Raw genomic sequence first — 27,725 nt, 5'->3', positions numbered from 1 at the left:
CGAAAAGTAGCCAAATTTTTATTCTAATACTAAATAAAAGTAAAGAATTGTTCTGTTTAATGATGTATATATTCAGCCGACCGACAACGTGATGTGGCTAAAAACCGGTCATTTGATAACAAAAAGCAAATGGGTTATTTTTAAATATTTTTTAAAGCTTGCGAGCGTCCTCGTAGACTCCAATGCTAAGACCAGTTCCTAAGCCTAACGAGGAGAACATTGGCGAGATTCGAAGGTTACACTCTACCCCAATCCGATTCGACCCGATCCGCACTCCAGGGTTACTATACAGCTCAATGGGTATATCAAAGTAGTTCCATTTTTTTTTCCACCTTTCACCTTTACCCAAAGTTATATATTCTATCACTAGATGGCGACAGATATCACTTGACATAATCAGTGATGTGATTTATTTTGAACGATTCGTTCCTTTTGGGATAAGAGCTCACCCGGCTGACAAGCACGGGAAAATTAATGCCGTGTTAAAAGTTTTTTTTATGTATCTTACATTCTTAAATTAGTGTTCAAGTTTCTTTGATAAATTTGTGCTTGTCATCAAAATGGGTGCCAAAGTATCAAGATCTGATTTCGAATGGGTGTATACAGATGAACCGCATGCAACTCGAAGAAAAGAAATATTAAGTAAGAAGTTTTGCAAAATGTGTAATTTTTCTGCTAGTGTAAATTTTTTTTTGTTTTCATGTTAGATTTTTTTTCTATTTGAAAAGGCAAACATATTTGCTAACATAAACTCAAAAGTTTAGACGGCACCTCCTCCCCCTTAAAAATGCAATTCTCCGGCAATCCGTTTATATTCAACTAGAGATGTGGATCGGGTAAATACAAAGCGGGTAGGTAAATATTTACCTGGGTATTTACCCAAGGCCTGGGGTAAATACCCATAAACTGGGTATTTTACAAAAAAAAAAAAATCTAAATGTGAAATAATTGGTAAAACTGATTCATACATATGTGTTACACAGTTTATGATATTTTTTATTGAAAGACTTGATGAAATTATGAAAGAAACACACCGTGAACCAAAGAATCTTTCTTTTCAATGTCATAATTAGAGAAGTATAAGCAATTCAATGATGAACTTCAGGATTTCAAAGTCACGATCTAGGTTAGTCATATCCAAAATGAAAAAAAAAAAAAGCATGAGGGATGTTTGGAAGAATAAACTGAGAAGTTGTTAAGACTATGATGTTATTTATTTAATTGTTGTTTAAGTGATAATGTAGCAATTATAGAAACAGTTTTCACATTAATAAGCAAAAAAAAATTTCCAGTGTAAATCACTTTTTCTGTTGCATACAATTGAAATTGTGAAAACGATAAAACAAAGCTGTGTATTACAAGCAATGTTCCTCAAAATTCAAAACCAAGAGGTGGCGAAATCTGCTACTTCCTTAAAACTTCCAGTGAAAATCTAGATGGGGCAGCTATTTGTACTGTTTCCAAAGCTTAAAAGCTAACAAGTTTGTACTTCAAACTCTAGCAGTCAGTGAATCACAGTTGTCCAGTGAATTTAAGAAAAGTCTCTATCTATGGTCTATGGGCAGTTCAACAAATTACAGGTTACATTCCTGGAACAGCTTCCCATGTCCCCTTTTCAAAAAAATGAAGAAAGAGAAATTTTGAATAAGTTTAAAGAAAGGAAAGAATTTGGCATTGGTCCAATTCATCTTGCTGCAGAGATTTTGGATCCAATGATGAAAGGCAGGGATCTGAAACCATCTGATCTGCCCAATGGTTTAACGTTTATCTATCAAGTTGGGAAGCATATGAAATTAGATAGTGTTCAACTGAAGACTGAACTTGTTCATTATAGGAAAAAGACTGGGATATGGGGAAGGAACATATTGTGGGGAGGATTAGACAGTATGAATATTTTGTTATGGTGGAGAAATTTACGTGGAACCAGTGTAAGAGTAGAAGTGGCTTTGTGAATTTTAAGTGCTCATGCCATGCTGGGACATATTACTGGGTTATAAAGACTAGAACCTTAAAAAATTGATATTTGCTTTTTTTTGTAACCAGTTAAGCTTTTTACTTTTTGTAGAATGGCTTTTTATATCTGAAATTTGGCTGTCAGCATTGATTAGGCATATCCAACACATTTAATATGAATATCATATTAGATTGCTAAGTTCTTCACACAATAATTCTTTAAATATGTGATCAAAATACAATTTTTGGGCGAAAGTTAATTGTTTTGTATATGGTTGGTTATTTATACAGTGGAATACATACAGAAAAGTATTTTAGTTGAATATAAATTTTTGAAATCAATACCCAGTTAAATACCCATTTTGGGTTATACCGTGGTATATACCGTACAAACCCGGGTATATACCGTGGATATTTACCCCGAAAAATAAATACTCAGGTATTTTACATCACTATATTCAACTAAAATACTTTTCTTTATGTATTCCACTATTATATATAACCAACCAACAAACTTTAAACAAAACAATATATTCTTGCCCAAAAATTATATTTTGATCATATTTAAAGAATTATTGTGTGAAACAACTTAGCAATCTAATATGGTATTCACATTAAATGTGTTGGATATGCCTAATCAATGTTGATAGCCAAATTTCAGACATAAAAAGCGATTCTACAAAAAGTAAAAAGCTTAACTGGTTACAAAAAAAACAAAAACAAACATCAATTTTTTAAGGCCCTAGTCTTTTATAACCCTGTAAAATTTCCCTGCATGACATCAAAATGTAACGAAATGTTGCTCAATTAATTATTACTATTTGTTTACCTATATATTTTGCAGAAATTTCCTCCAAACCCAGTTCAAGTGCTCAGGCATATTCTGCATCTCACATACACACACATATTACATACACACATATATATATATATATATATATATAGAGTAATTCCATAGTGGCTAACCTAACATTCGCAGCTGATTTTCAGACTCTTTTTACTTAGACCGCTGGCAGATGTTTTTTCACCAAAAAAGGCATCGTGACTAACGTAACATTTTTGCAACCCTGAGAAACAATGCTTATGTTACGAGGTTAATTTTTCTGAATCTTACGCAGGCATTTAAAATTGGCCGATATATTTGTAAGAAGTAAACAATCTATTTTTAAAAATGTACCACAGATTTATTACAGAAGAATCTTTTTTGACTCTTAATGGTACTTTTACGAAAAACTGTGTGTGACTAACGTAACGTGACTAACTCAACGATCAAATAACATGCAATGAATGCATATAAAAAACTTTTTGTAATTTAACTCTTGCTCTTATATTACTTTTACACTTTTTAGGAAAATTCTTTGTGTTGCATTATGATTCTTTCTTTACTTTTTTTTTTCTATATTAGTGTAAGAAATTGAATGGAAAGATTCAGTTCAATTAACTCAATTTGAATGTGCGAAAAAAAAAATAAACAAATAAAAAAAAACCTGCTTTTACAAACTGAATAACATCATTTTGGGCTAAGTAAATTCTAACAGGGTTGCCACGCACCGGGAAAACCTGGAATTGTCAGGGAAAATGAAAATGGCCGAAAATCAGGGAAATGTCAGGGAAAATGAAAAATTGCATATTTCCGATCGATCTTTATCGTTCTTAGCGCGGCCCGCGTTATATGACGTCGAAAAAAAAAAAAAAAAACTTTCAACCTTCTTTTTTTCGCCGCCATTCCCATTCGTCGTTTTGTCATTCCCCTCTTTCTTCTTCCCCCTGCAGTTCTTTTTATCAACTCTCTGCCATTGGCACGTGCGCCATAGCAGTCGGCGGCGGACATGCGCAGAAGGTACTTCTTTTCTTCCTCGTTTGAGTGCCACTAAAGTTTTTAATGAACTGCAATAATCTTTTCATATTTTATATTATTTCTTTAAATTAATTAATGAAATCGTATTATTCTAAACAATTTTGTTCTGTAAATTTAGTTCATTAGACAATTTTAAACTTAGAAAGTTTCTTTTTTACAGAAGTATCGCTAATCTTTTAGTATTTTGGTAGTGATCTTTAAAGACTTCCAATGCGCTTCTTTCTTTCAAAATAAAACTAATCCGATTAAAAAAAAATCTGCACATTAGAGAAGTTTCTGATCATTGCTCAAAATTTAACTTATGACAGGGTGCCCACAGGAGTGATTATGGCGCAAGTTGCGCCACCAAATTTTCTTTTTTTTTTCGGGAAGGGGGGATTTTTTAATTATCTATTTTACTTTATTTTCATTCAAATTATTTGCTCATATTATTTTACTTTATTATTTTCATCTGTGTGTGTGTATTTTATTGCGGAGGAGCGAGCACTTTTCTTTCAAAACAATAATAATTAAAAATAAATAAATATGAAAAGAAATAAATAAAAGAAGAGGGTTAAAAATAAAAAAAGCGCTAATGGGTTCAGAAATATTGCGGGGGGAGGGGGAGGGTTGTGCCATTGAACTTGGGGGGGGGGAGCACCCCTGTTCTATAAGCAACAAACAGGGGAAATATGTGAAGCTAAAAGATGCATGATTTTTTTACAGGCCAAAGTCTAAAAGCGCTGTGAATTCAATGGATTGGAGGGGTGGAAGGCAATAATTGATAAAGTTTAGGTTTCATATTTTTTTAGTTCAGATTATTTTAGCAATTAACTTTATTTTCGTGATACAGATGTCACAATTGTTAATTTCGCAGTTCTTTCACTTGATGTAAGGCAGTGGCTCCTCGCTATTGAAAATTAGATATGCTACATTTACATTAATTCTTTATTACAGTGATTTGCTTCACTTGTGTTAGTATATTAGGGTAGTTCAAAAATACACTTAAAAAAAGTGTTTCTCCTAGAAAACAGGACACCACTCAATGTTTTTAGACTTGTGGATAGTAAAATACTGGAAGAATTTTAACTTCCTATCCCAACTGAAAGCCAGTGCTCGACCCCCTCCCCAAACTTCATAAGTATGGGGAGGGGGTTAAAAAAATACATTGAACTGAAAAAACAATGTTACACACTATAATCTACACGAGTTATATGCATATTCATTGCAATAAAATAATTACTAACATAAAAAAAAAAACAGCTGGGGAAATTAAATGTTTCTAAATTTGTGACTTTTTCTATTATAGGGCTAATGTTAAATTAAGGGGTCATTGAGCAACCTCTTAAAATTTGAGTAAGAAGCTAAAACTTTTACAGCATAATACTATTAGTAAGTTTAAAAAGATAAGGGGTGTTTTGGACTCGACCTGAGAGAAAAAAAAAAATTGAACCACCGTTACTACATATTTTTGATTACTTCAGCTTGAGTAAATTAAATTTGTTAACCATTGTTTGCAAAGATTGAAAATGAGGTAAGTTTTATCAAAATTTGAGATGTATATATTAATGTTGCAAAATGAAGATGGAGATCAATAACCTGGAATTTTTCTCAAAACCACCTGGAAAACCTGGAAATGTCAGGGAATTTCATTCTTGAACTTCCGTGGCAACCCTGTTCTAAATATCTCTCTTTAAAAAAATAACTTTATATAAAATGATAGTTTCACCGAATTCTAGTATTCTGCCGATATACTAGATATCGTCATAAGAAACTCCGTAGTACTTTTCAATGGCATATTATTTTTTAAGGTTTACTGATTCATCCAACGAATAGTGCTGTGCATCCTTTTGAATTAAAATGTAATATTGAAAAAAAATATTCGAACGTTTTTGCAGAATGCATTTTAATTCCAGATATGACCAAATGTTTGAATTACTAAATGATCACTCTTGCATTTTCTGAAATATATGGCAGCAGCGCTTATTGTCACTGTATCATGTAACATCTCATGCAAATGTTTTCCAACAAGCAGCCATTACTTCATTTTAATAATAGGTGGAGATCTATTTTCTAAAAAATAGAGACGTTCTCTTTTGTTAAGACTATTTCTATTATGTTAATTCTTAAACTTGGATTCTTGTGTTGAATGCACATTCAGCAGAGTACTCATTTTGCTTTACTCACCTTTTTTTCTTTTTAAATAATTCTTTAAATTGGAAGTATCGTTTTAAAGACCTTTAAAAAGGAATTCTTGTAAGTAAATAGAAGGTCTACAATGTAATATTACTGGTATTTTTCACTCTTTATATTTTTAATCAATATAGAATGCATACATATTCAAATTGTTCATGAAAATATACATTAAATTAAATAAGTTTTAAATGTTAGTAGTCATTTTTAAAATGTTGCGTTAGTCACATGCAAACTGTTACATTAGTCACACTAATTATTTTATATCGACTGATACTAAAATAAATATTTTGCACTTTTTAAGTAGATATGACACAGATATAAGAAATTTAAAAGTGCTGTTTGATTCAATCATCTGGTTTACTTTTTAAGCAGAAAATAGTACATTTTCGTGACTAACGTAACGTAAATATTTTCAGTAAAATAACCAAACTAATTAAAATACTTATATTATAATGTATGCAAAAAGAACAGTCAATTTTACTGGGCCAACATCTAATCATTTAGAATAAACATAGTTCTTTTAAAAATTTGCAAACATTTTTACATTACATAAGAAAACGTAGACGCATGTTTTTTCTACATGCTAAGCCTTTTCTACAACCTTGCACGTTTAGAGCCAGAAGAAAAACACCGAATGAAATTTTTGCAAACTGTTACTATATTCAGAGAATTTTAAGAGGTTTTGAATGCGCTTTTTATCTTAGCATACTTTATTACGGAAAAAATAATATTTTAAGTTGGATTTATGTACATACCAGAATTCAGAAAATCTAAGACAGAAATATCTAATGCCCATGATATGAAAGGAAGCATTTTGCTGGTGAAGTCGTTTGTCGCAATGGAAACATTTCTTAGTCGTTTTTTTTTTTCCACACCACACAACGTCCTTGGGATGCAGATACAATATAATGTCCGTCAGGCATTCTTGATTGTTTATTTAAATGACAAGGAGGCCCTGGATGACTTTCCACTCGTACTTTTCTTCTTAATAGGTGAGTTATTATTTCTCTTTGGAACTCTAAATACTTCATCTTGACTTCGTGTAACTCACAATGAAGTAACCAGCTAGCTACAACTGAAATATTCAGAACATTACTAAAAAGGTTCCACCACCATTTTTTACTCCTCAAATGAGGTCTGTAGCTCCCTAAAAGTTTATCCAAGACGTCCACACCCACCATTCCTTCATTGTATCTCTTGATAAGATGAGGTTGTGGCAGATCTAGCTTGCATTTCTGCGCATTTGAGTAACGTTTTACAGATGCAAGTGGCTCATGTGTATAACAATTAGATGCTACTGTAACCACTGCATTATCATTCCAGCTGCACATGTACACTGATCCATCAGATCGATAGTCAAAATTTCCTCAATCTTCTTTAGAAAGGGCTTTTTTTTCATTTCAGTGGACAATGGCCAGTTCGGTTTTCACGAATTGTTCCTGTTGCTCGTACACCTTTTTTTGACAGCTGAGAAATTAAGTCATATGATGTAAAAAAATTATCAAAGTATACTTCATGCTTAGACGTTGTCAGTCAAAACTGATAATAGATCATTTACAACTCTGGATCCTAATTGAACATCAGGGGATCCTTCTTTTTTGCCTGAATAAATCTCCATGGAATATGGGTATCCACTTGAAGAGCACAGCATCCAAATTTTTTAGCCGAATCTTATTGGTTTTCCTCTAATAAACATTTTACATGAATGCCGACCGTAGTAGGAAACCATAGATATACCCCTATGCTCATTTTTTCATGAAACACAACAAATTGTTGAATGTTTTTACACAATTCTTTGTAAATAGGGTATATTTTTCCAAGTTTGTCATTTTGTTTTAATTCATGGTTGTCCATCAAGTGAAAGTTGTTTTTTATTTTTCGAAAACGATTTCGAGGCATAACTGTTGGTACAATTGGCACAGATGTATCTTCTGCACTGCTCCAATACATGTCTTCAGAAGAAACCGAATGGTACCCACTCAATAGCAGCAAACCAAAAAATTGTAGGATTTCATCTCTGTCAACATCTATTGATTCTCCTTTTTGCAATGCATACAAGTTTGTCATATTTGCTAAGTGTTCCACATACTGCAAAGGTAAAATTTTAAAAAATAAATCAATTGGAGATAAATCCACTATATTTGGAAATGCATGTCAAAGCGGTTCAATACTTTCTGACGAAATCAGTTTCTGAAAATTAGCTTTCTTCTCCCAAGTTAAATCCATTTTCATTCTTTTTCTACTTTTATTTCCTCATATTTCCAACTTTTTCTTTTTTTCCGTTTTCATTCGCTTTTTACTTTTATTATCTAATGATTTCAGACTTTGTTCTTCCTCTGATTTTTTTGTTAAATTTTCATGAGAGTTGGCGGAAAAAATTACCTGGTTCATCAGGGGGTGATTGGCATATATCTACATCTGACAAATCCGAATCTGACAATATCTCTAAATAAGCCACAGCTTGTTCTACAGTAAGAAATCTTGTAGACATTTTTTAACATTTATGAACAGTTGGTATACGTCAAACAGAATTTCGTTTTGCTCGAAAACAAAGCTAGCGAATTATTGAACTGCATTTAAAATATGAAGAATAAAACGCTCACTAATATTATTTTTTATTATCACGGGACAATGCAGCTGTCCGAGCAGGTGTGGATTCGGAGCCATATAGTCCAGGGGCGTAGCTAAGGGGAGGGTTTTGGGGACAAAACCCCCTCAACCCGAAACGTTAGTCCCAAAAAAAAAAAGAGAAAAAGAAGAGAGAAGAGAAAGAAAAAAAAAAGAAGAAAATTCCAAGCGATTATATATATATATATAATATATATATATATATATATATATATATATATATATACAGTCGAACCTCCATATATCGAACTTCTACATATCGAAATGTTCTATATATCGAAATCCCAGCAAATTTCTATGTTCATTACATAGAAAACCTGTTTCTATATATCAAAAAAATCTCCATATACCAAATTTTTTTCGAGACATTCGTAGATTTTTTTTTTTCCAATTTAGACTGTTTGTCTCATGAAAAATGAAGGTTAGGGGAGAAAACTATATTCACTTAAGGTTGCTACGAAACTCATAAGGAATCTGAGGTTGAGGGATGTGTAGATAGGTCGTTGTTTCGTTCTAAAGTTCTTAAATTCCCTCAAGTTTATTTCAAATCTTAGTTGTAACCGGTAACATTGTAAAATCAGTTTCAAGTTCTCCCTTTTGTCTGTTGATTAGCATTCCTAGTCATTTTAGCTGCAGTAAAACTCATTCAAAAATAATGTAGATTGATTTTTTACTTTTCTTTCGATTACATTGTCAAAACGAAAATCCCCTAATGTTGCGGATCAAGTTGAATTGAAGAATGAAGATGTATGTATGAAGGCGTAAAAATGTAATTTCTTTTATTCTTTTAATTATTAACTTTTATTTAATCCGATGCTCATATTAATTTGAAATTGGGTTTCATACACGTAAATTAGTTTCAATTTTAATGTTTTAGGAGACTTTTAGGACAAAATAAGATTGTTTCTCTATATCGAAATTTCTATATATCGAATTTTTTTCCGACAATTTAGTACTTCGATATATGGAGGTCCGACTGTATAAATATATATATATATATATATATTTATGTATAAAAGAAATACCCCCCCCCCCCCGAAAGTTGGGTCTAGCTACGCCACTGATATAGTCTGTCAAACAGTAGACTGTTATTATTTTCTTTGCTAACAAAACGTCATATCCTTTCAAAATATAAACTAACTTGGTTTTGCCAACATCTACATCAGAGTACATTCCAAATGAGAAGAAAAAAGAAACATATATTACGAAAAATGAAATTTCCCCTTTGAAGTCGAACGACTTACTTCTTGGAAATTTGACTCCCTAAAAGCGCCATTGTTCCAAAATTGGAACATGCTATTTTGAAGGGTACACCTTTTGGAAATATCATTGTACATTTCTACAAGCATTTTAAAATCATACATTGAAGTATTTTTCACAACTATACTAAATAACATCACATTTTCTGAAAAAGCCAATTTTTGGTAAATTTTATAAGAAAACGTTGCAAAAAGCTAAAAAAACACTCATCTTTAAAAAATCGCAATAAATAATTGAAAATATCTAAACAATCAAGCAGGAAATCAAAAAATACTTTGAAATAAGACTAAACTGTGATAAAAAAAACGTTTAATTTAACGTTATTTCTTGGGAAAATTTTCAGTTAAATATGATGTTCCATTTTTGGAACATTGGCAGGTAAACAGTTTTAAGGCTTTGTGGAAAAAAAAATTCTGAGGTTGAGGTTGACATTTCTTTGGATATATATGTTACCGTTAAAGTATGAAATCCGTTATTTTATAGAATACCTCATGGAATAACTGATCGTGTCCGTTAAAGTGTAAAACTCTCTTGTATTTCATGGTTTAACTAGTTATTTCATGAAATAACGATCTGCAACCCGTTAAAGTGTAAAATAATCTACAGCATATATCTTGCACGACAAATACATTTACCTTCCACCCCTACAGCATTTATGAACTATTCCATGCCATACGTGTCAACCCAGTGTGTCAACAAAAAATGTTTTAACTGTGTTATATACTTTAACGGTAACATATATACACACGCACATAATATACAGAAACATTTAAAATTCAAAAATAGAAATAAACAAACCAAAGATGTTCTGAAGAATGAACCTTGCAAACTAAGTGGCTGGTCTACCCCCTGACAATGTATCAGTCCTTAGTTCGCTTATTTCATTTTGATATTTTGACTTTCTCTTTTTATTGTATTTCAAGCATATGTATTGAGTGTGAGGAAAAAATTTGGGAGGTTACAGCTGTTTTACAATGTTTTAATTTAAAGAACAAAACATTTTAATACTAAAAATAAATGCAGTACAACATACAGGGCCGATCCTAGGGTGTCGGCCGCCCGTGTGCAAAGCCCTAATGTGCCGCCCCTCAAGAGTAATTTGCATATTTTGACTAATCTTTAACGTCTGTATAAATCTTTCTTTAAATTTCTATGTCAAGTTCGAATTTTAAAAAGGGGGGGGGGCAGAAGAATGATCGTATAAAAAGGAAGAAATTTTTTATAAAAGGGTGTCCCAAAATTAACGCAAGATTTGAATTTGCCACCATTTTTTCCATAAATTGTTGGTAACCATAAAAAAAGAACAATTTGACAATTGAGAGTTTAGGGTTAGTAAAAATGGGGTGTTATTGTACCATACAGCTAGAGAGAGTAAAACATTTCAATTACTGCATGAGGCATTTCCTGGCCGCGTACTCTCACATTTCGGTGATCAGAATTGGCACCCTAGATCGTGAGATTTAACATTTTTAAATTTCTTCTTATGGGGTTATTTGAATTCAAAGGTCTATGTCAACAAGCCCACAACCACCCGTGCATTACCGTGTTGCGATACCGAGAGCCAATAACAGTAACTGCTTGATAAAAAGCGCAGGACTTTTGTGCTTAGCACGGCAGTATAGAGCCTGCCCTCCTACCTGATCTGAAACCGGGCAGTTCATTCAAGATTTTAATCAGAAAAATTGTCGTAAAGGAGAAAAGTACAACATTTTAGTTCGTCATTCATATATGTTACTCTCAAGGGAGTCGCAATTTTCCACTTTTATCTCCACGCATCCACGATTGTTAAACACAGAGTTAGTTACATAGTATGTTGTTTGAAATGCATGCGAGAGTATCTAATCAGTATAGCTTTTTTTTTAAATAAATAAAATCTGTCTTCATTGTTTAGGCCTATAAAAGCTTGGGGAGGGGGGTAAACATTAGTGGTCGCCCTCGGTGCTCCTTCTAGACGGCACCATTTCATGCTTCAGAAGGGGGCCTTTCCCCTCCCCTGTATCCATGCCTGATTACCGGTTCTGTTACAAACTTTGCAACCAAATGAAGCATGTGTGTTAAGAGCAGATATTAATGGACAATAAACCACCAACCACAATGTTCCTTGACATTCTATTTTTCTTAAACTATGCTATGCTGTCGGGAAATCGACACATACTTTGACAATTGAACATTTAAAAATCAGCATATTTATTCTACTTATAAGTTATCTTGTGAAAAATTCTTGAGGAATTTTGTTTGATTATAAGAACTATATGATGCGGCCTGCGGCCGCCCTTTGCTTTGGCCGCCCTTGTGCGGCGCACACTCTGCACACCTGCTAGGATCGGCCCTGACAACATAAATGTTAGCATAAAAATAGTTGATCAATCCTTTTTCAGTAAAATGTATTTGAGGATGTTTAAAAAAGTTTTTTATTAATTCGAAAGGAAAGAAACTGCTGAGGTTTGTTTCAAAATGATCAAGTACTGATAATGGGAAAAAAAATTTAAAGATAGCTGCACTTGCAGCAGGAAGGAATTTTGATACTGTCTCAAGAATCCTGTGTTACTGATGGAATGACTCTTAAAATAAAATCCCAAAATAGTATTTTAACAAGAAGAAAATTAGAGCCTAAAATATTTCATTCTAAATTCTGACAGTTTTTGTGGTAAGATTTCATTAAGCCTTTAATTACAAAAATTATAATATATACAGTTTTATATTTTTAATCTTTCATTTTATGATTTATGTTTTAAATAGAAAATCATCACCTTTTGATACCACCTAAAATTTTTTTGCAAAATGCACAATTACTAGGGAATTTACCCTGCCTTCAGATAAATACCCAAAAAAATATTTACCTTCCCACCCTACATCACTAATTACGTGTGTTAAAAATAGCTTGAATAAATTTTCATCATGAAGTATCGGGAACAAATGCATATGAGAGCAAGGCAACAGAAAACAATTTTTTTTTTGCTTATTAATGTGAAAACTTTCTATATTTGCCACGTTATCACTTAAACAGCAATAAAATAAATAAATAACATCATAGTCTTAATAACTTCTCAATTTATTCTTCCAAACATCCCTCATGCTTCCTTTTTTTTTTCATTTTGGATATGACTAACCTAGATTGTGATTTTGAAATCCTGAAGTTCATCATTGAATTGCTTATACTTCTCCAATTAAGACATTGAAAAGAAAGATCCTTTGGTTCACGATATGTTTCTTTCATAATTTCATCAAGTCTTTCAATAAAAAATATTATAAACTGTGTAATACATATGTATGTATCTGTTTTACCAATGATTTCATACTTAGATTTAAAAAAAAAAATTCCCATTAACTTTTTGCATTTTTTTTTAAAAATACCTAGTTTTTGGGTATTTACCCAGGTTTTGGGTAAATACCCAAAAAATATTTACCTACTCGTTGGGTATTTACCCGATCCACATCACTAGCTGTGACCCCCCTCACCACATGAGCAGGGCGAGGGTCGCTGTATGAATATTATTAGAAAAAAATGCTGACACTTTACTTTTCAAGATGTCCGAGGGCTTTTATCAATTGCAGATCTTGATATGCATAGATATATGTCCAAGTCCCCTCCCCCTCAAAAAAGATGACCTCCTCAATTTTAACGAACAACCCCCTCCCTTCCCTTTGAAAAAAAGGTGAACTCTCCGAATAGACACTAAAATCGGTTTAAAATAAGTTCACTAGAAATTTAGGTTTTAAAGTTTGTCACATGCCCCCCCCCCCCCCCCGCAGGGGCACCCCTACTTTAGCTATTATTATTGGAATAAATTACTAAAATATTTACTGATCAAGATTTCCGATGACTTTTCTCTTTTGCAGGTCATATAACTAGGGGTACTAATTCTCTCCAAGTGCGTTGCTCCCCCCTCAATTTTCCACCCAAAAAAAACAGGATCCTCACGTCCCCCCCCCCCTTCTCCATGGGCATATCCCTGCTTTAGCAATTATTATTGGGATAAACTATTTTAATATTAGCTTTCCAAAGGTTCGATGGATTTTCTGTCTCTATTGCAGATCTCAATTTTCAGATAATATATTTAAGAAAGACCTCCCCCCTCCCCAAAAAAAAAAAAAGAACGGATTCCCCAGTTGAAGAGTCTAAAATCCTTTAAAAATAATTTCTCTTTTTTTTTTCAGTTGTATAGTCAACCTTATGCCCCCTCCCTCCCCCTCAAATGAGCACCCCAGCTTTAGCTATTGTTAGATTAAATTGCTGGAATATTTACTTTTCACAAGATTTCCCTTGTCTTTTCTCTATTACAGGTCGTAATGTATAGGTAATAATGCTAGGGCTACCAATCCCCAATAGTGCAATGCCTATCCCTTATTTTTAATTTTATTGACCCCCCCCCCCCCCGAAAAGAAAAAAGATTCCCTACATAAGAGACTAAAATCCTTTTAAAATAGATTCTCTCCTAATTTCAATGGTATAGTCAACTTCAAGACCCCCTCTCCCAAATGGGTACCCTGCTCTTGCTATTATTATTCGACTAAATTGCTGGAATACAGTGAAGGACCGTTTATGCGTTTTTGATGGGACTGTATGAAAAAAGCGTACAAGCGAAGGAAACGTATAATTGGTATAGGTTAATGTGTATTAGAGTTTTCAGGGACCAATTTTAAAAACGTATAATTGATAAAAACGTATAAAAGAGATATAGATCTATATTAGATCTATATCTCTTTTATACGTTTCTATCTCTTTTATAGTAGATCTATCTTCTCTAACCACTGCGAATCGGGAGTCAAACGAGATACCGATCAATTCGAAATTTTCCAAAGAAAACAGTAGGACCAATCTCGTAATTGTGGGACTTTAATTAGCAGAGATATTAATTAAAACGTTAATTAACATAACGTTCTTCAGGAAATTTTATTTCTTTCCTGTTGCCATTTTGCATATCCGCGAGCAAGTAAAATTCTAATAATTGTTTTAAAAGAGATTTTTTGGCTGCTGTCCAAATCTTAAAACAAGGTTTCCATCTAGAATTTCATTTTAAATTAGTTTAAAATTGGTTGCCCTATTCGGACATAGCCTTTATTTTATCGTCTGTCCTTTTTTTATTTTTTACATTCAACGTTCTTAACTCTTTTCAGCTTAAGTTGTTTCTTTAGCTATGTTTATTGATTGTAGTGTAAGTTTATTATTCACCGACCTCATATTTTGGTACATTTAGGATGTGCGACTAATTATGTTTATTTTGTTGGACTTTTTCCCTTTACATGGGTGAGTTTTCGAATTGTAATAACTCTCTTTTTCCTTCCTGTTTCTATTTTTGAAATACAGTTTGTATCGTTAAAAGAACATGTTAAATTAAGATTGTTTGAATTTCTTTAAGTGAAACAGAGTTGAACAAAAATATTGTTTTTAAGGATTTTAACTAAAGCTTAATTCAAATCTGATGACTTGGTATTAAATTAATGCTAATTGGTATTTATTAAGTCTTGGTGCTTTAGTTTCACGTAAGCAACCAAAAAGTATGTGTCATTTTATGTAAAATGCTGATCGTAATTGTACATACAAATGTTTCAGATATAGTCTATCAGATATAATTCAGTTTAAAGTGAGCACAGATTATAATTGATAATGCATGTATTTTTATCTTTTGTGCTAATTGAAAATATGCATAACTTGCATTATTGATAACTATGATTAACTTTAAAGAGATTTTTGCAAAAATATGCTCTACTGGTGTTTTGCAAACCTTGCATTACGAGTATTTATTTACTCCTTAGCGCTTTAGAAACTGATGTCAGAGTAATGCAAAAACATCAATTGGACATTTCTTTCGTTTTTTGCGTAGCCCGTGCAACGCCGGGCACGCAGCTAGTCATTAATTAAAATCAGTTGATTTTACTTTTATAAATTAATTCTGCATTTTTAGGATGTATTGCTCTAAATTTATCTACACTGCATTATACTATCTTAACTTCAACAGGCAAAACTACAAGATCCCTATTTCTGTGTATGTAACAGATTTTCACTCTATTGCTTTTACTCAAAATTAGTTTAGAACAAAATAAAAATTTGGAGTTTTTCTTATAACACCATGACTAATATATTTCAAAAAGGTAATTGTTTAACATATTTTGCACTAAAAACGTACATGATAATGGAAACCTTATCTTTAAGCAAAGCATAAAACAAAATCGCATCTTATCTAAGCATTATAACATATTTATAAATCTTAAAATATGATTGAATAGTTGCCATTTATCTTAATTTTAAAAGTAAGTTGAATGGATTCTTCTATTGTATGAAATATATTATGTTTATAAATGTAAAGTAATTTATATCTACAAATTTCTTAACATTAAAAAAAAAATCTGATTTAAATAAAAAAATCTGACTTTTTTGATTTAAAAAAAAATCACCCTGGTTTCCTGCCAAAACTAACGCGACTCAGCAACCTTTCTTACCTGCTGTAATGTCTTTACGCAGAAATTTTTTGGGCCTTTATACTATGACGTAGGTCCTGGCACTTATGGGCTGGCTCTTGGAGAGTAAGTTTTCCATTCGATTCAGAAAATTCTATATGACTGTTACACTGTTGACTGATTGTTTAGTACCCTTAGGTAGGTCAAAACATGGTTGAGAAGTGTCTTTCAAGTTTGCTATTTAACTATTCACAGTGGTTGAATCAGAGACATGAATTTGGAGGAATTAGCAATTGATGAGTTTTCCAGGAGCAAATGAAACTTGCAGTTTGCTTTTTCTTATAAGTATTAAATGCCACAAATTTTACCTTCCCTATTCTGTGAAGTAAAACATCAATTATAACTTTTATCTTTTTAATTCATTTCAAATGCTGCAATGACACGAAAGGTAAATTTATGTTCGAAATCTTTCATTTTTATTTACATTATTAAAAGTTTGTGTATTCATATTTATTATTGAAAATTATTTCATGGAAAACTAACTAGAAAATTGTTAAACTAATTCCATATAAATTTTTAAGGCATCCAAACTATCAAGAGCTGACTTCTCTTAAGATATTAACACCAAAATTAATTTTGTCACATTTTGCTTGAACTTATTTTGGTATAACAGCCTGGCTTAAAGGGAGGTGGGGTACGTTGCTCCGCTTTTTTACTTATTTTTTATCTCATCAAAAAAATTAATGATTAGTTCAATTTTACACAATAAGTTTCACTAAAGGCTTCTCAATACCACAGATTTTTTTGGAAGTGTTTAATTGATATACTTTTTTTATATTAATTTTTTAATGGAACCTCGTAAAGTGGACCAACGAGGGGTACGTTGGTCCGCCTGGTGGGGCACGTTGGACTGCATAACTCAAACAACATTATAATTTTAGTAATAAATACTATTAAACTTTGTAACTACCTTATTCTCTGTTGTGTGTAGAGTAAAAAATATTAAGTTTAAAGATCAATATAACATATTAAATTGATTTTTTGATAAATCATCTTTATTTAAAAACAGCAATAAGCATTCGCCATTTTAGTACACAATTATTTTTAAAAATCAATAGAAAAATCATGGAATATTGTTACAATTATTGAGATTTAAGAGCAAAAAAGTTTTTAAATTATGTGGGGTAGATTGGTTGGGTCCAACGTGCCCTACAAAGAGTGGACCAACCTACCCCACCTTCTTGGTCTGAAAAAGTGAGTCATAATTTTTTTCTTTTTGACAAAAAATGAAAAAATTGCCAATTATATCAAACTAAAAGAACTTACTTTAAGAAAGAAGTTCAATTCTTTTCCTGTAATCTTGATGAAAACCCTTAAAAAAAAAATAAAGTTGCAGTTTTCTGAAAATTACTCAGAACTACTGAAATAACACTTTCTGGAATAAAAATTTTTCAATATAAGAACTGTACCATGTGATTTCATTATAGGATTTGTAGGACCATAGGTGCTATTTGTTGGTCATAAAATAAAATAAAAAATATTAATAGTATTAAAATAGTTGAGACCAGTCCAACGTACCCCACCTACCCCTATAGTGTGTCAGTACTATCCATCTTGGTTTTCAACGCTAAAATCTGCTACCAATGTTAAGCATAACATGAGAAATTATTTTAACATTTTCATGCAGTTTGTTTTAATTGATAGAAATGACATAGAACTAGCAATGCCTGTTTTTGTTTTTTCTGTGGTGATTTTAAAACATTTTTTACTACAATTGTCAACAAAAGCTACTCCCTCCCATTTCTCAGTTGGATGACGAATAAAGGTACGTTAAATCCTCAAACGAACATTTTTGAACACATGTTTCAGGTTCATAAGGAATCCTTTCTTTTAACGTAAAAGATATGAGAATCTGGATTGAAGTATGAATGTCATCTGAGTAAGCTCAAATTACCTTGATTTCAATTCCTTCAAAAGTTAAATTTTTTTTTTATTTACGAATGTAATTCTTGTATCCTGGAAGTACTTGTAACCTATTATGTACTTTTTCCTCATACACTGTCTCATTACAATTTTCCTCTTATCTTCTTACACTTGTGAATCCAACCCCACATACCCTTTCACCATTTCTGGTTCATTTAAGATTGATTTATTGTTATTCTGAAACTTCCCTGCAAATTTTTATTTCTTATTTAAATAAATACAAACTGTTATACATTTTGACATTAAGCTCACTATTGTCTTTCTTTTTCTTTCAGAAAAACATCCCGAGATCAAGGGTTTAATGGGACATGATCCAGTTTTTAAGTATATTGTGACAGCCATGGTCTTGGTACAATGTATATCTTTCTGGCTGTTGAAGGATTCCTCTTTTACAACTTTGTTTATATCAGCATATTGTTTTGGTGGAGTCATCAATCATTCCCTTGCATTGGCTGTGCACGAAATATCTCATAATTTAGCATTTGGGCATGCAAAGCCAATGTATAACCGTATATTTGGCATGTTTGCAAATCTACCCATAGGTGTTCCAATGTCCATCTCATTTAAGAAGTATCATTTGGAACATCATAGATACCAAGTGAGTATATTGCTTTTCAGCCAGTGATCATTAGACAGAAATATGTTTTTTAGTATGCTGCTGAAAATTTCTCAAGTTTAATATTTTCCCAAAACTTGACATTTTTGCAGATTTGTGTTATATTTAAATAATTACTGTGTGTAGGGGGAGGGAGGCTTAGCAATCTGGTGCGTTAGTCTCAGGACTCAGATTTAAGCAGGCCGATTTTTTTTTTAATACCATAATAAAAAAGCCAGGTGTTATTGGTTTTTATTAGAAAACCTCAGCTTTTTTAAGGAAAATATTTTTTTGAAAGTATTTTTTTTTTTTTTTTTTTTAAATTTAAACAAAATGACAGTTGCATTTATTATTAATGCAGAAACAGTAGAACAACTTTATAACACCAACCTAAATAACGCAATTCTCTATGAACCACATGGTGTTTCAGAAGTAAACAGTAAGTTTTGCCGTTAAAAAAAAATCTTCTGTTTTGGCAATGCTGGTGTAAAAATTGTTAGACAAATTGAATTTTGAAAGTTTTTAATCATTCTATCTTAATTCAAAGCTTTTGAATAAAAATTACACAGATAAAATAAAATATTATGTTTATTAAAAAAAAAAAAATTACAATTTATTTAGATTGTAATTTTTTTTTTATTCGGGATTAGCCATGGCACGTTATTGCAGCTTCATATTTTTTTTTATTAATGTAGAATTGTTTTTAATTTATGAACTTCTCAGTTAAATTAATTCATTCTAGATCATTTAATACACAGAATAAATATAAAAATGTTTGATTTTATCTGTAACAGTGTTTATTAATAGCATGTATCCTTTTCAGGGTGATGAAATATTAGATACAGATTTGCCTACAAAGCTAGAAGCAAAATTATTCTGCAGCACATTTACGAAATTTATTTGGGTGCTTTTGCAGCCTTTCTTTTACTCTTTCCGGGCGTTTTTTGTATACCCTAAGCCACCAACGTCTTTAGAAGTCATCAATACTATTGTTCAAATAATTTTTGACGTGCTTGTGTGCTACTTCTGTGGTAAGATGTTTATTTTATCAAGCTTATTTAATTTTACTTTAGAAAATTAAAACAATATTTGAAATTATTTCAGTTATCAATTAAAAGTTTATTTCAAATAGTATTGGTCACAGTAACACATGTATTGGTGGGAATTTGTTTAAGCATGGACTGAGCATTTCAATTCTTACAATTACAATAACATAACCATTGATATCTACTTTAGATACAAGGATATGGTAAAGCATTAATACAATTTTTCTTGAAATAATATTGATTACGAACTTATATTATTCATATATCTATAAAGATAGGGATGGTTCTAATTTTTTCCATTACTGACAAAACTTGATTGTAACATATTAACATAACCTGTTATATTTTACTTCAATTATTTATTACATCAATTGCATCAGTTTACTAGCCATTTTCTTTCCATTTGAAGAACTGTAGTATACCATAGTACAAAATAAAAGGGAATTTTTGAAATGTTCTCCCAAGACACCAGAATGCCCCCCCCCCCCAGCTTTGAAGGTATTTAAAAGGGTGTACAGTACACACCCATGGATGGTTTTTAGAGTGAGATGGTTTTCATTCTCAATGCTATGAATAAATGGTTACTAATTATAAACTTTAACCAAGGGGAGTAACAAATGACACAAGCAGATAAATTAAAACATTTCATTTTCCACATTTAATTATTTAAAGGTTACTTTAGTAAGAAGAAACACTTTAAATAAGGAATCCATTGGTTAGGACTTTTTCTAAAACGTCCTTTTTGGTTCTAATTTTGTTGCAAACATACTCACAAGCTAATCCAATATTAATTTTACAAGCCAATGCTATGATTTACAAAGTAATTATCCAAAACAATCATTAACAGTTAATTTTCTTTACACTATTTTGGTCATCTGTAATCAAATTTCTATTTTACTGGGACGGGGAGTAAACCGACTGGGACCCTGGGATTTTGTCTAAAATCAGGGACGTCTGGCAAGCCTACTTATTACCATTTCTATAGTAGCTCTTATTAAATGCAATTTAAAAATATGACAACACATTTTGTGCTGTATTTAGAGGTGTGTTTAAAAAGGGTTTGAAATTGAATTTGAGATAGTGAAAGACAAAATTTCATCTTTCTGGACTTGAAGCTTCAATATCTTTTTGTTCTTCATGTCCTTTCAATTAGGGAAATATCTAACTATAATAACATATTAATGTGCTTTATGATGCATTGATTGAACTTTTTTTTTTAAATTAAAGTATAAAGTTCTATTCCAATGTGAATAACATTAAACAAATACAGTGAAACCTCCCTTAACGGACACCTCTAATTAACGGACATTTTTGCAAGTCCCAGTCCCTCAATATAGGCCATTCCATGTAATTCACTCTGAATAACGGACAGTTATTTCACAAAAAATTTCCCTTGCTATCGTAGCATTTCCGTTTTTTTTTCACAGAATATCTTAGTAACTGCTTGCATTACAAAGCTTTTCATCCTCCACAACTGATATTCCCCTCCCCCCTGTCATTTTCTTATCACTATTTCTTGGAATTAAAAGGGTGGTAATGGGCAGAGGCAGCGATTGGGGCTTAAAAACTGTGGGCAGAAAAAAAAAGAACTAAAAGGCATGGTACTTTTTGCGGGCAGCAAAAAATGAAAAAGAAAATAAAAGTCATAATTTTGTAACGGCTAGTTTTGAGAGTATTGAAGCAGATAAGTGAAAACTGATGTCAGTCTAACAATTAACGTACGTTTTTCTTAAGATTTTAATGAATTTTGTACACAATAACTATTCAAAAGTTACGATAAAAAAGAGGAAATTGGGCGCTTTTTCTAACTGGGGCTCTCAGGAGATGCAATTGAGCAGACCCGCGCTGGTAGTAGTCGCCTTTATGGCGCCGTGGTTTCGTTGGGTTGTTTAATTTTTAGACATGAAAAAGATTTGCCCATATTCAAGGTCATATTGCCAACTGTCAATCATACATCATGCAATAGTGATACTCGAGATAAAATAAATAAATTAACCATAAAAAGTGTGTGTGGGGGGGGGGGGTTGCTCCGCCGAATCGTCGCCATTGGTAATTCAAAAAAGAGATGTCAAACTGTTTACTTTAATTGATTAAATGCTTTTTAAGACAAGTGAGTACTGTCAGTATACCTTTATTAAGAAAAAACAGATTAATTACACTTGACGTAAAATGTAGTAAACCTTTCGCAATTGTTTCGATTGTGTTCTAAAAAGGGAACAACAGTCCATTTTGAAAAAGGTAAATTAAGTAGTTCCTCCTAATAGCAGACACCTCTCAATAACGGACAAAACTTCTGGTCCCTTGACTGTCCGCTATTGGGAGGTTTCACTGTACTAATGAAGGAAATTAAAAATGAAATAACTTTCAAAGCAAGTTCACCACTTATGGTTTTTTTTTTCAGCTTAAAAGTTTGAGTTTTAACCAATTTTTGAGGATTTAACCAGTTTTTGACACTTGTCAACCAACTAACCCTGGCAAAAGATGAATTCAATTACTTTGTGAAATGTTTTTCTAGAAATATATACAAGTAAATTGATGTAAAACATGAGAAGGCAGCAATGTTACTTTACAATAGTTTCAAAACTTTTAATCAACCAAATTTTAAAAGGTTAAAAAATAAAATACTTTGTCTAGCTAAATTCAAAAGTACCAAAATATTTAATGAATAGTTCGCAGTTAAAAGATGTCTCTGGTATAAATCATTTCATTTTAAAAATTATTTTTACATTTTGTACTTTGGTTAAAACTTATATTTGAATAAATAGGCTGAGCGTGAAGTGCGCTTAAGGAATTTTATATAACTTAATATAAAATCAAAAACTTAATAGAAAATAAATTGAAATAATGTGTTAAAAAGGTTAGTGTAAGAAAGAAAAATTATTAGTAAGCACAGCAAGGTTTAGTGGGACATGGTGGTGGTACAAGCTTTTAACCCCTCCTTGTCGAATAAACTTTACTAAGATAGCTATAGCATAGAACTAAAACAAATTTGGTTAAATCAAGTTTTAAAAAAGCAAAATGTTGAAATATTGTTAAAAAGCAAAATGTTGAAATATTGTTAAAAAGCTTTTTGAAATTTTGCTTCAAAAATTTTGTGTTTAAAAAACTTCTTATTTTACCCTCCAGGACTCCGAATGCTTGGTTACATGGTAGGAAGTTTGATTTTGGCCATGGGTTTACATCCTGTTGCTGGGCATTTTATTTCTGAGCATTATATGTTCAAAAAAGGTTTTGAAACATATTCATATTATGGTCCACTGAATTTTATCACATTTAATGTTGGTTACCATATGGAGCATCATGATTTTCCTAGTGTACCTGGATCTCGCTTACCACAGGTAAGTAAAACTTCTAAGTTTTAAGTATGGTATAAATACTGCAGAGACTCATGTGAGGTTAGGTTTCTCACTCAATTAACCAAAACTAATGAGAAATCTCACATCATTTTTCGGACGAAGTTAAAACAATAAATATGATCAGGATTCCCATTAAGGAAAAATTGGATGAAAGAATCTCAACAAGTTAAAATTCAAGTGAGATGTCAAAAAATTGTTTGAAAAAAATTTATTGACCATTCATTGGAAATGTTTTTTTTAAGTTCAGTGTAACAAAACCAGGGGTGCCTCCCCCTAAATATTGCAATGTCCCTCCCCCTCCCCCCAAAAAAGAGAAAAATACTCCTCAAAACACACCCCTCCCCTAAAAATTTCAATTTAAAAATGTGGGCACCCCTGACAAAATAAAATTTATTCTTTTTTTATTTGCAATTTCTTGATTTATTTATTTATTTGGAAATTATATTTTAGCAGGGGTGGGGTAGCAACTTTTCCCTCTAAATATGGCAATGGTATTATAACTTTTTAACTAATGAGAAATTACTTCAAGTCAGTTGTTTGTTATTTAATTTCTTTTTTGTTGCCACATAATTATACATTAACAGCAAACTGTCTTGTTTCATTTACATTTCATTTTAATGTGATCTTGATTTTTCATTACTTTTTGTATTCAAGTTTATTATTTTTTCTATATTTTTGTTTTTATTATTCATACTATTTAATAAGTGTTTGCTGGAAGATAAATAAAATTTTATTTGAGTCTTATCAGACAATACTGGTATAATTATATTGTTAACAATTAGTCAATACAAAAGTATGATAATGACATTTGTATTGTTTAATACTTTACAGGTGAAAAATATTGCTAAGGAATATTATGAAGATCTGCCGCAGCACAACTCTTGGTGTCAGGTTTTATGGGATTTTATCACAGATCCAGAAATAGGGCCATATGCCAGAGTTAAACGGCAACATAAAGCTAGAAATTAATATTATGGATTTTAAAGCATTATGTTGAATGCTCAATTCTTCCTTTGTTTTTAAAGTTTAAAAAAAAAAAATCTTAAATGTTTGGGTACTATTATTTAAACAAAGAATGATACTGGAATCTGTATTTGTAAAAAGATACATTAGTAGCATTTTTTTTATGCTGCACCTGTGATAACACCTCTTTCTAAGTATGTACATTTGTAAATGATAATGTAGTGAAGTAATATCTTTAATAACTCTTATCATTAGGATTTCACATATTAGTGAAAATGAATGAAACACATTTAAAAGCTGAAAACTTGCATATGCTTTGTTATGAAAAATTTTCTATACTTACTTGGTTGAAAATGTGCTGGATTAGTTCCAGTAATGTATTCTATTATAAGTAGGGAAAAAGGAGAAATTTCTTTAGATCCAGATTTAAAAATTTTCAACTTAAGAACACATTTTTATCATAATTGTAATTTCTTACAGCTACATTATGCTATTGTGCAGAAAAAAACTTAAAATGCTATTTTAATTCTAGATTACTATAAAATACTTTACTGTAACATGTTTTATATAGGGCAGGAAAACATACTAAGTTTTTAAGAGAATTTATCATACATTTGATTGAATCTCCATTTGAAGGATTCATGTTTGTGTGTAGAAGAAACATCATTGCGTACATGATAAAACATGAAATGTGTATGGTACTCATTTCATTATGCTAAGATTAAAATTCATAATTTGTCTAAACATTTATTATAATTTTAAAACAAAATTAGATTTTTATTAACATATATTAATGTACAATTTCTTTTTTTTTTTTTTTTGTTGCTTTTTTTTACAAATTGGTTTTTTGATTATAAATTTTGTTTTGTTCCATCTTTTACTTGGGATCATTGTAAGCAGACTTTACTCAGTATTTTACTTTTTCATTCATTTACAAAATAATTTAGAATTAAGTGTTTTAAAAAAAGAAATATTAGTTAAATACTTTGTTTTACAATTTTACTGGCAAGAAATCTTAATTATTTTCAGTAAAGGTTTCATAATGAAAAATCATAAGATGGCACCTTTTGTTAAAACAGTATCAGTTAAAAACATTAATGAGATGAAAATGGATAAAATTTGCGTTTGCTTTCAGTTATTCTTGCAAGTTCATTGATTATGCTTTTTTTTAAAATCAATTACTAAATGCAAATTTTATATGCTGGAATGTATAAAAATATTGGTATTAAATAATAAGCAAAATGAAAATCTAATGTAAATGCTAAACTAAATGAATATTTTCTTCAGCAACATCAAGTTTGTTTCCTGGCAGTGTTGGCCTTATCTTTCTAATGAAAATCGAAGATTATTAGTAAAAATTATATTTATAAACGTGTTTTCTAGTTACAATTGCTTTCTTTCAAGCATGCATTAATTTTGAACTTGTTGGTTATAACCAAGAATATAATTCGGCTATGATGAGATGAATCTCAAGAGATTGAAAATTTCATTTGCTTAAATGAAAGTGAAAAATGAACACTTATGTTTTTAACGTTTGCACTGTTGTTGCACATTTCCCAATCAATATGCCTGTAAAAAGCATTAAGAACATTCAAAATTATCTTATACAGTGAAACTTTGATACTTCATACTGCAGATAACAACATTTATTTTTCGTATGGTTGGCACCATGCTAATTTTAATGGTCGAAAACCTCTCTCACCTGACAAACATTTGCAGAAACCCCTATCCAATTGCTATTCTAGTGCAATTTCTGCACCAAAATTCTTTCCTTGACCTTTTTTCAGAATTTTATGCTGCAGTTTCTCAATCAGTCAATCCTTTTCTGAAAAGCTCTTTTAGAGAATTCTATCTTTTATTCAGGAGAGCCCAGACACCACTCTATGCTGTTAGTGCAATTCTAAAAGGCTAGGAAAGGGAAGAAGGCCCCCTGGAGAAACAAGACACCATGACAAGTTTTTCTAATAAGTTTATCTTTAACAGACCTGACTGACAAGAAACTTTAATCTTTTTCAAAAATTATGGATTTATTCCTCGCAAGGTGTTCAAATAGTATTAGAAATTTTATTATGCACTTTAAAAAGAAAATTCATTAACTGGAATTAATTTTCATAAAGTGAGTGTTAAGCATTTGTAAGAACAGAATTCTTTAGGAATTAAAATTGTGGGGCCTCAGTTAAGTTGACATCCGCGTATATCGATATGTTTTTTTGTTCTCCTTTGGGGTGTCGAGGTTCCATAGTATTCTTAATCGCCTTTCCATTTCTGGACTTACTGAACCAAAGAAGATTCTCTTCCAAATTATAAAATATACTGGAAAATCATGGAAATATACATTATTTAAGTAAAAAATTACAAGTTATGTGAAATTTCTTCATCAATAACATACTGCTAACACAATTATGTTCAAGTATAGGAGCCCTTCTTTTATTACCTGTTCTCAACAAGAAAAAATTAGCTCCCTAAAAGTCAGATCTCATCTTATCAGAGCCAAACTATAACACAGTTTAAATTGTTGTTTATATTTGGGCTATATTTATGTTATGTATTTCTAAAAGATGTAATATTTTTATGTTAATCTAGTTTTCTCTGAAGACAATTTGTGTTCTGTGCTGTTGCCATTTGATGAGCTTAAACTAAACTTGTGCATTTAATAAAAGTTCACAAGCTACATTTCAGACCTTTTCACTTTCTTACCTAGATTTCAGAGACAAATAAACAAATAAGGTTTTGATATGTTACAAGTGGAAATAAACGTATATGTGCCATACGTTAAGGAAAAGTATCTCTCTATATATTTCGTCGCCTCAAAGCAGCAGTAGAATGGATATCTTACTGTTATTCCTGGGATTAGATGTCTTACAGTGGCACAGCCAAGGGGAGAACCCATGGGGTCTGGACCCTCCTTGAAATGAGTTAGAAAATTCAAAAATAAAGCTGTCCATTTTTTTACACATAATTTTTTTGTTTTTAAGCATATGAAAACTCGAACTTGAGTACACGCAAATTTCATAGGACCCCTCCAAAAGGAAATCCTGGCTATGCTACTGATGTGTTATTGTTACTCTGGAGGTTACAATGCATAAGACAAACAGCAATGAGAATTGCAGACATGCTCGTGCATTTCAAGTTACTAGGGCCGTCGTCGGGTTCTTTTTTTTTGCAAAACCCAAGATTGGGCTCAGAAAATTCTCAAGATTTTGGCAAGAAAACCCAGGATCATGTACAATCATGTACAAACTTTTTTAGTAATTGCTACTATTGTATCTGGTGTTATCAATCTTAAAAACAATTAAGGAAGAAAGTATGATAATGCTAAAATTGGTCTCTGATATTATTACTTTGGAACAATTTTTTAAAAAATGCTGTAAAAAGTCTTACTGAAAAAAATGTTTTGGTACAATTATGCAGATTGTACAAAAAAAAAAAAAAAAAAAATTCAGGGCTAGAGCAGGGTACTTCATTTTTCATTATTTTTTTGTTTCTTTCCAATGCTTTCTTCAAATTCA

General features: G+C 31.4%; 1 protein-coding gene across 1 annotated transcript; it reads left to right on the top strand.

Moving 5' to 3' along the window:
* Positions 1–437: 437 nt before the first annotated feature.
* Positions 438–26,889, top strand: LOC129222138 (sphingolipid delta(4)-desaturase DES1-like). The gene is made up of 5 exons (XM_054856589.1): positions 438–642; positions 18,532–18,854; positions 19,675–19,882; positions 23,024–23,235; positions 24,085–26,889. Exons 1-5 carry the CDS (start codon positions 561–563, stop codon positions 24,220–24,222), a joined length of 963 nt encoding a protein of 320 aa, XP_054712564.1. The 5' UTR covers positions 438–560; the 3' UTR covers positions 24,223–26,889.
* Positions 26,890–27,725: the final 836 nt, after the last annotated feature.

This window comes from Uloborus diversus, chromosome 5 (genome assembly GCF_026930045.1).
Source record: "Uloborus diversus isolate 005 chromosome 5, Udiv.v.3.1, whole genome shotgun sequence".
In the NCBI taxonomy this organism is placed as follows: domain Eukaryota; kingdom Metazoa; phylum Arthropoda; class Arachnida; order Araneae; family Uloboridae; genus Uloborus; species Uloborus diversus.
Note: the sequence above shows the minus strand (reverse complement) of the source record. Positions and strands in the feature narration are given on the sequence as shown.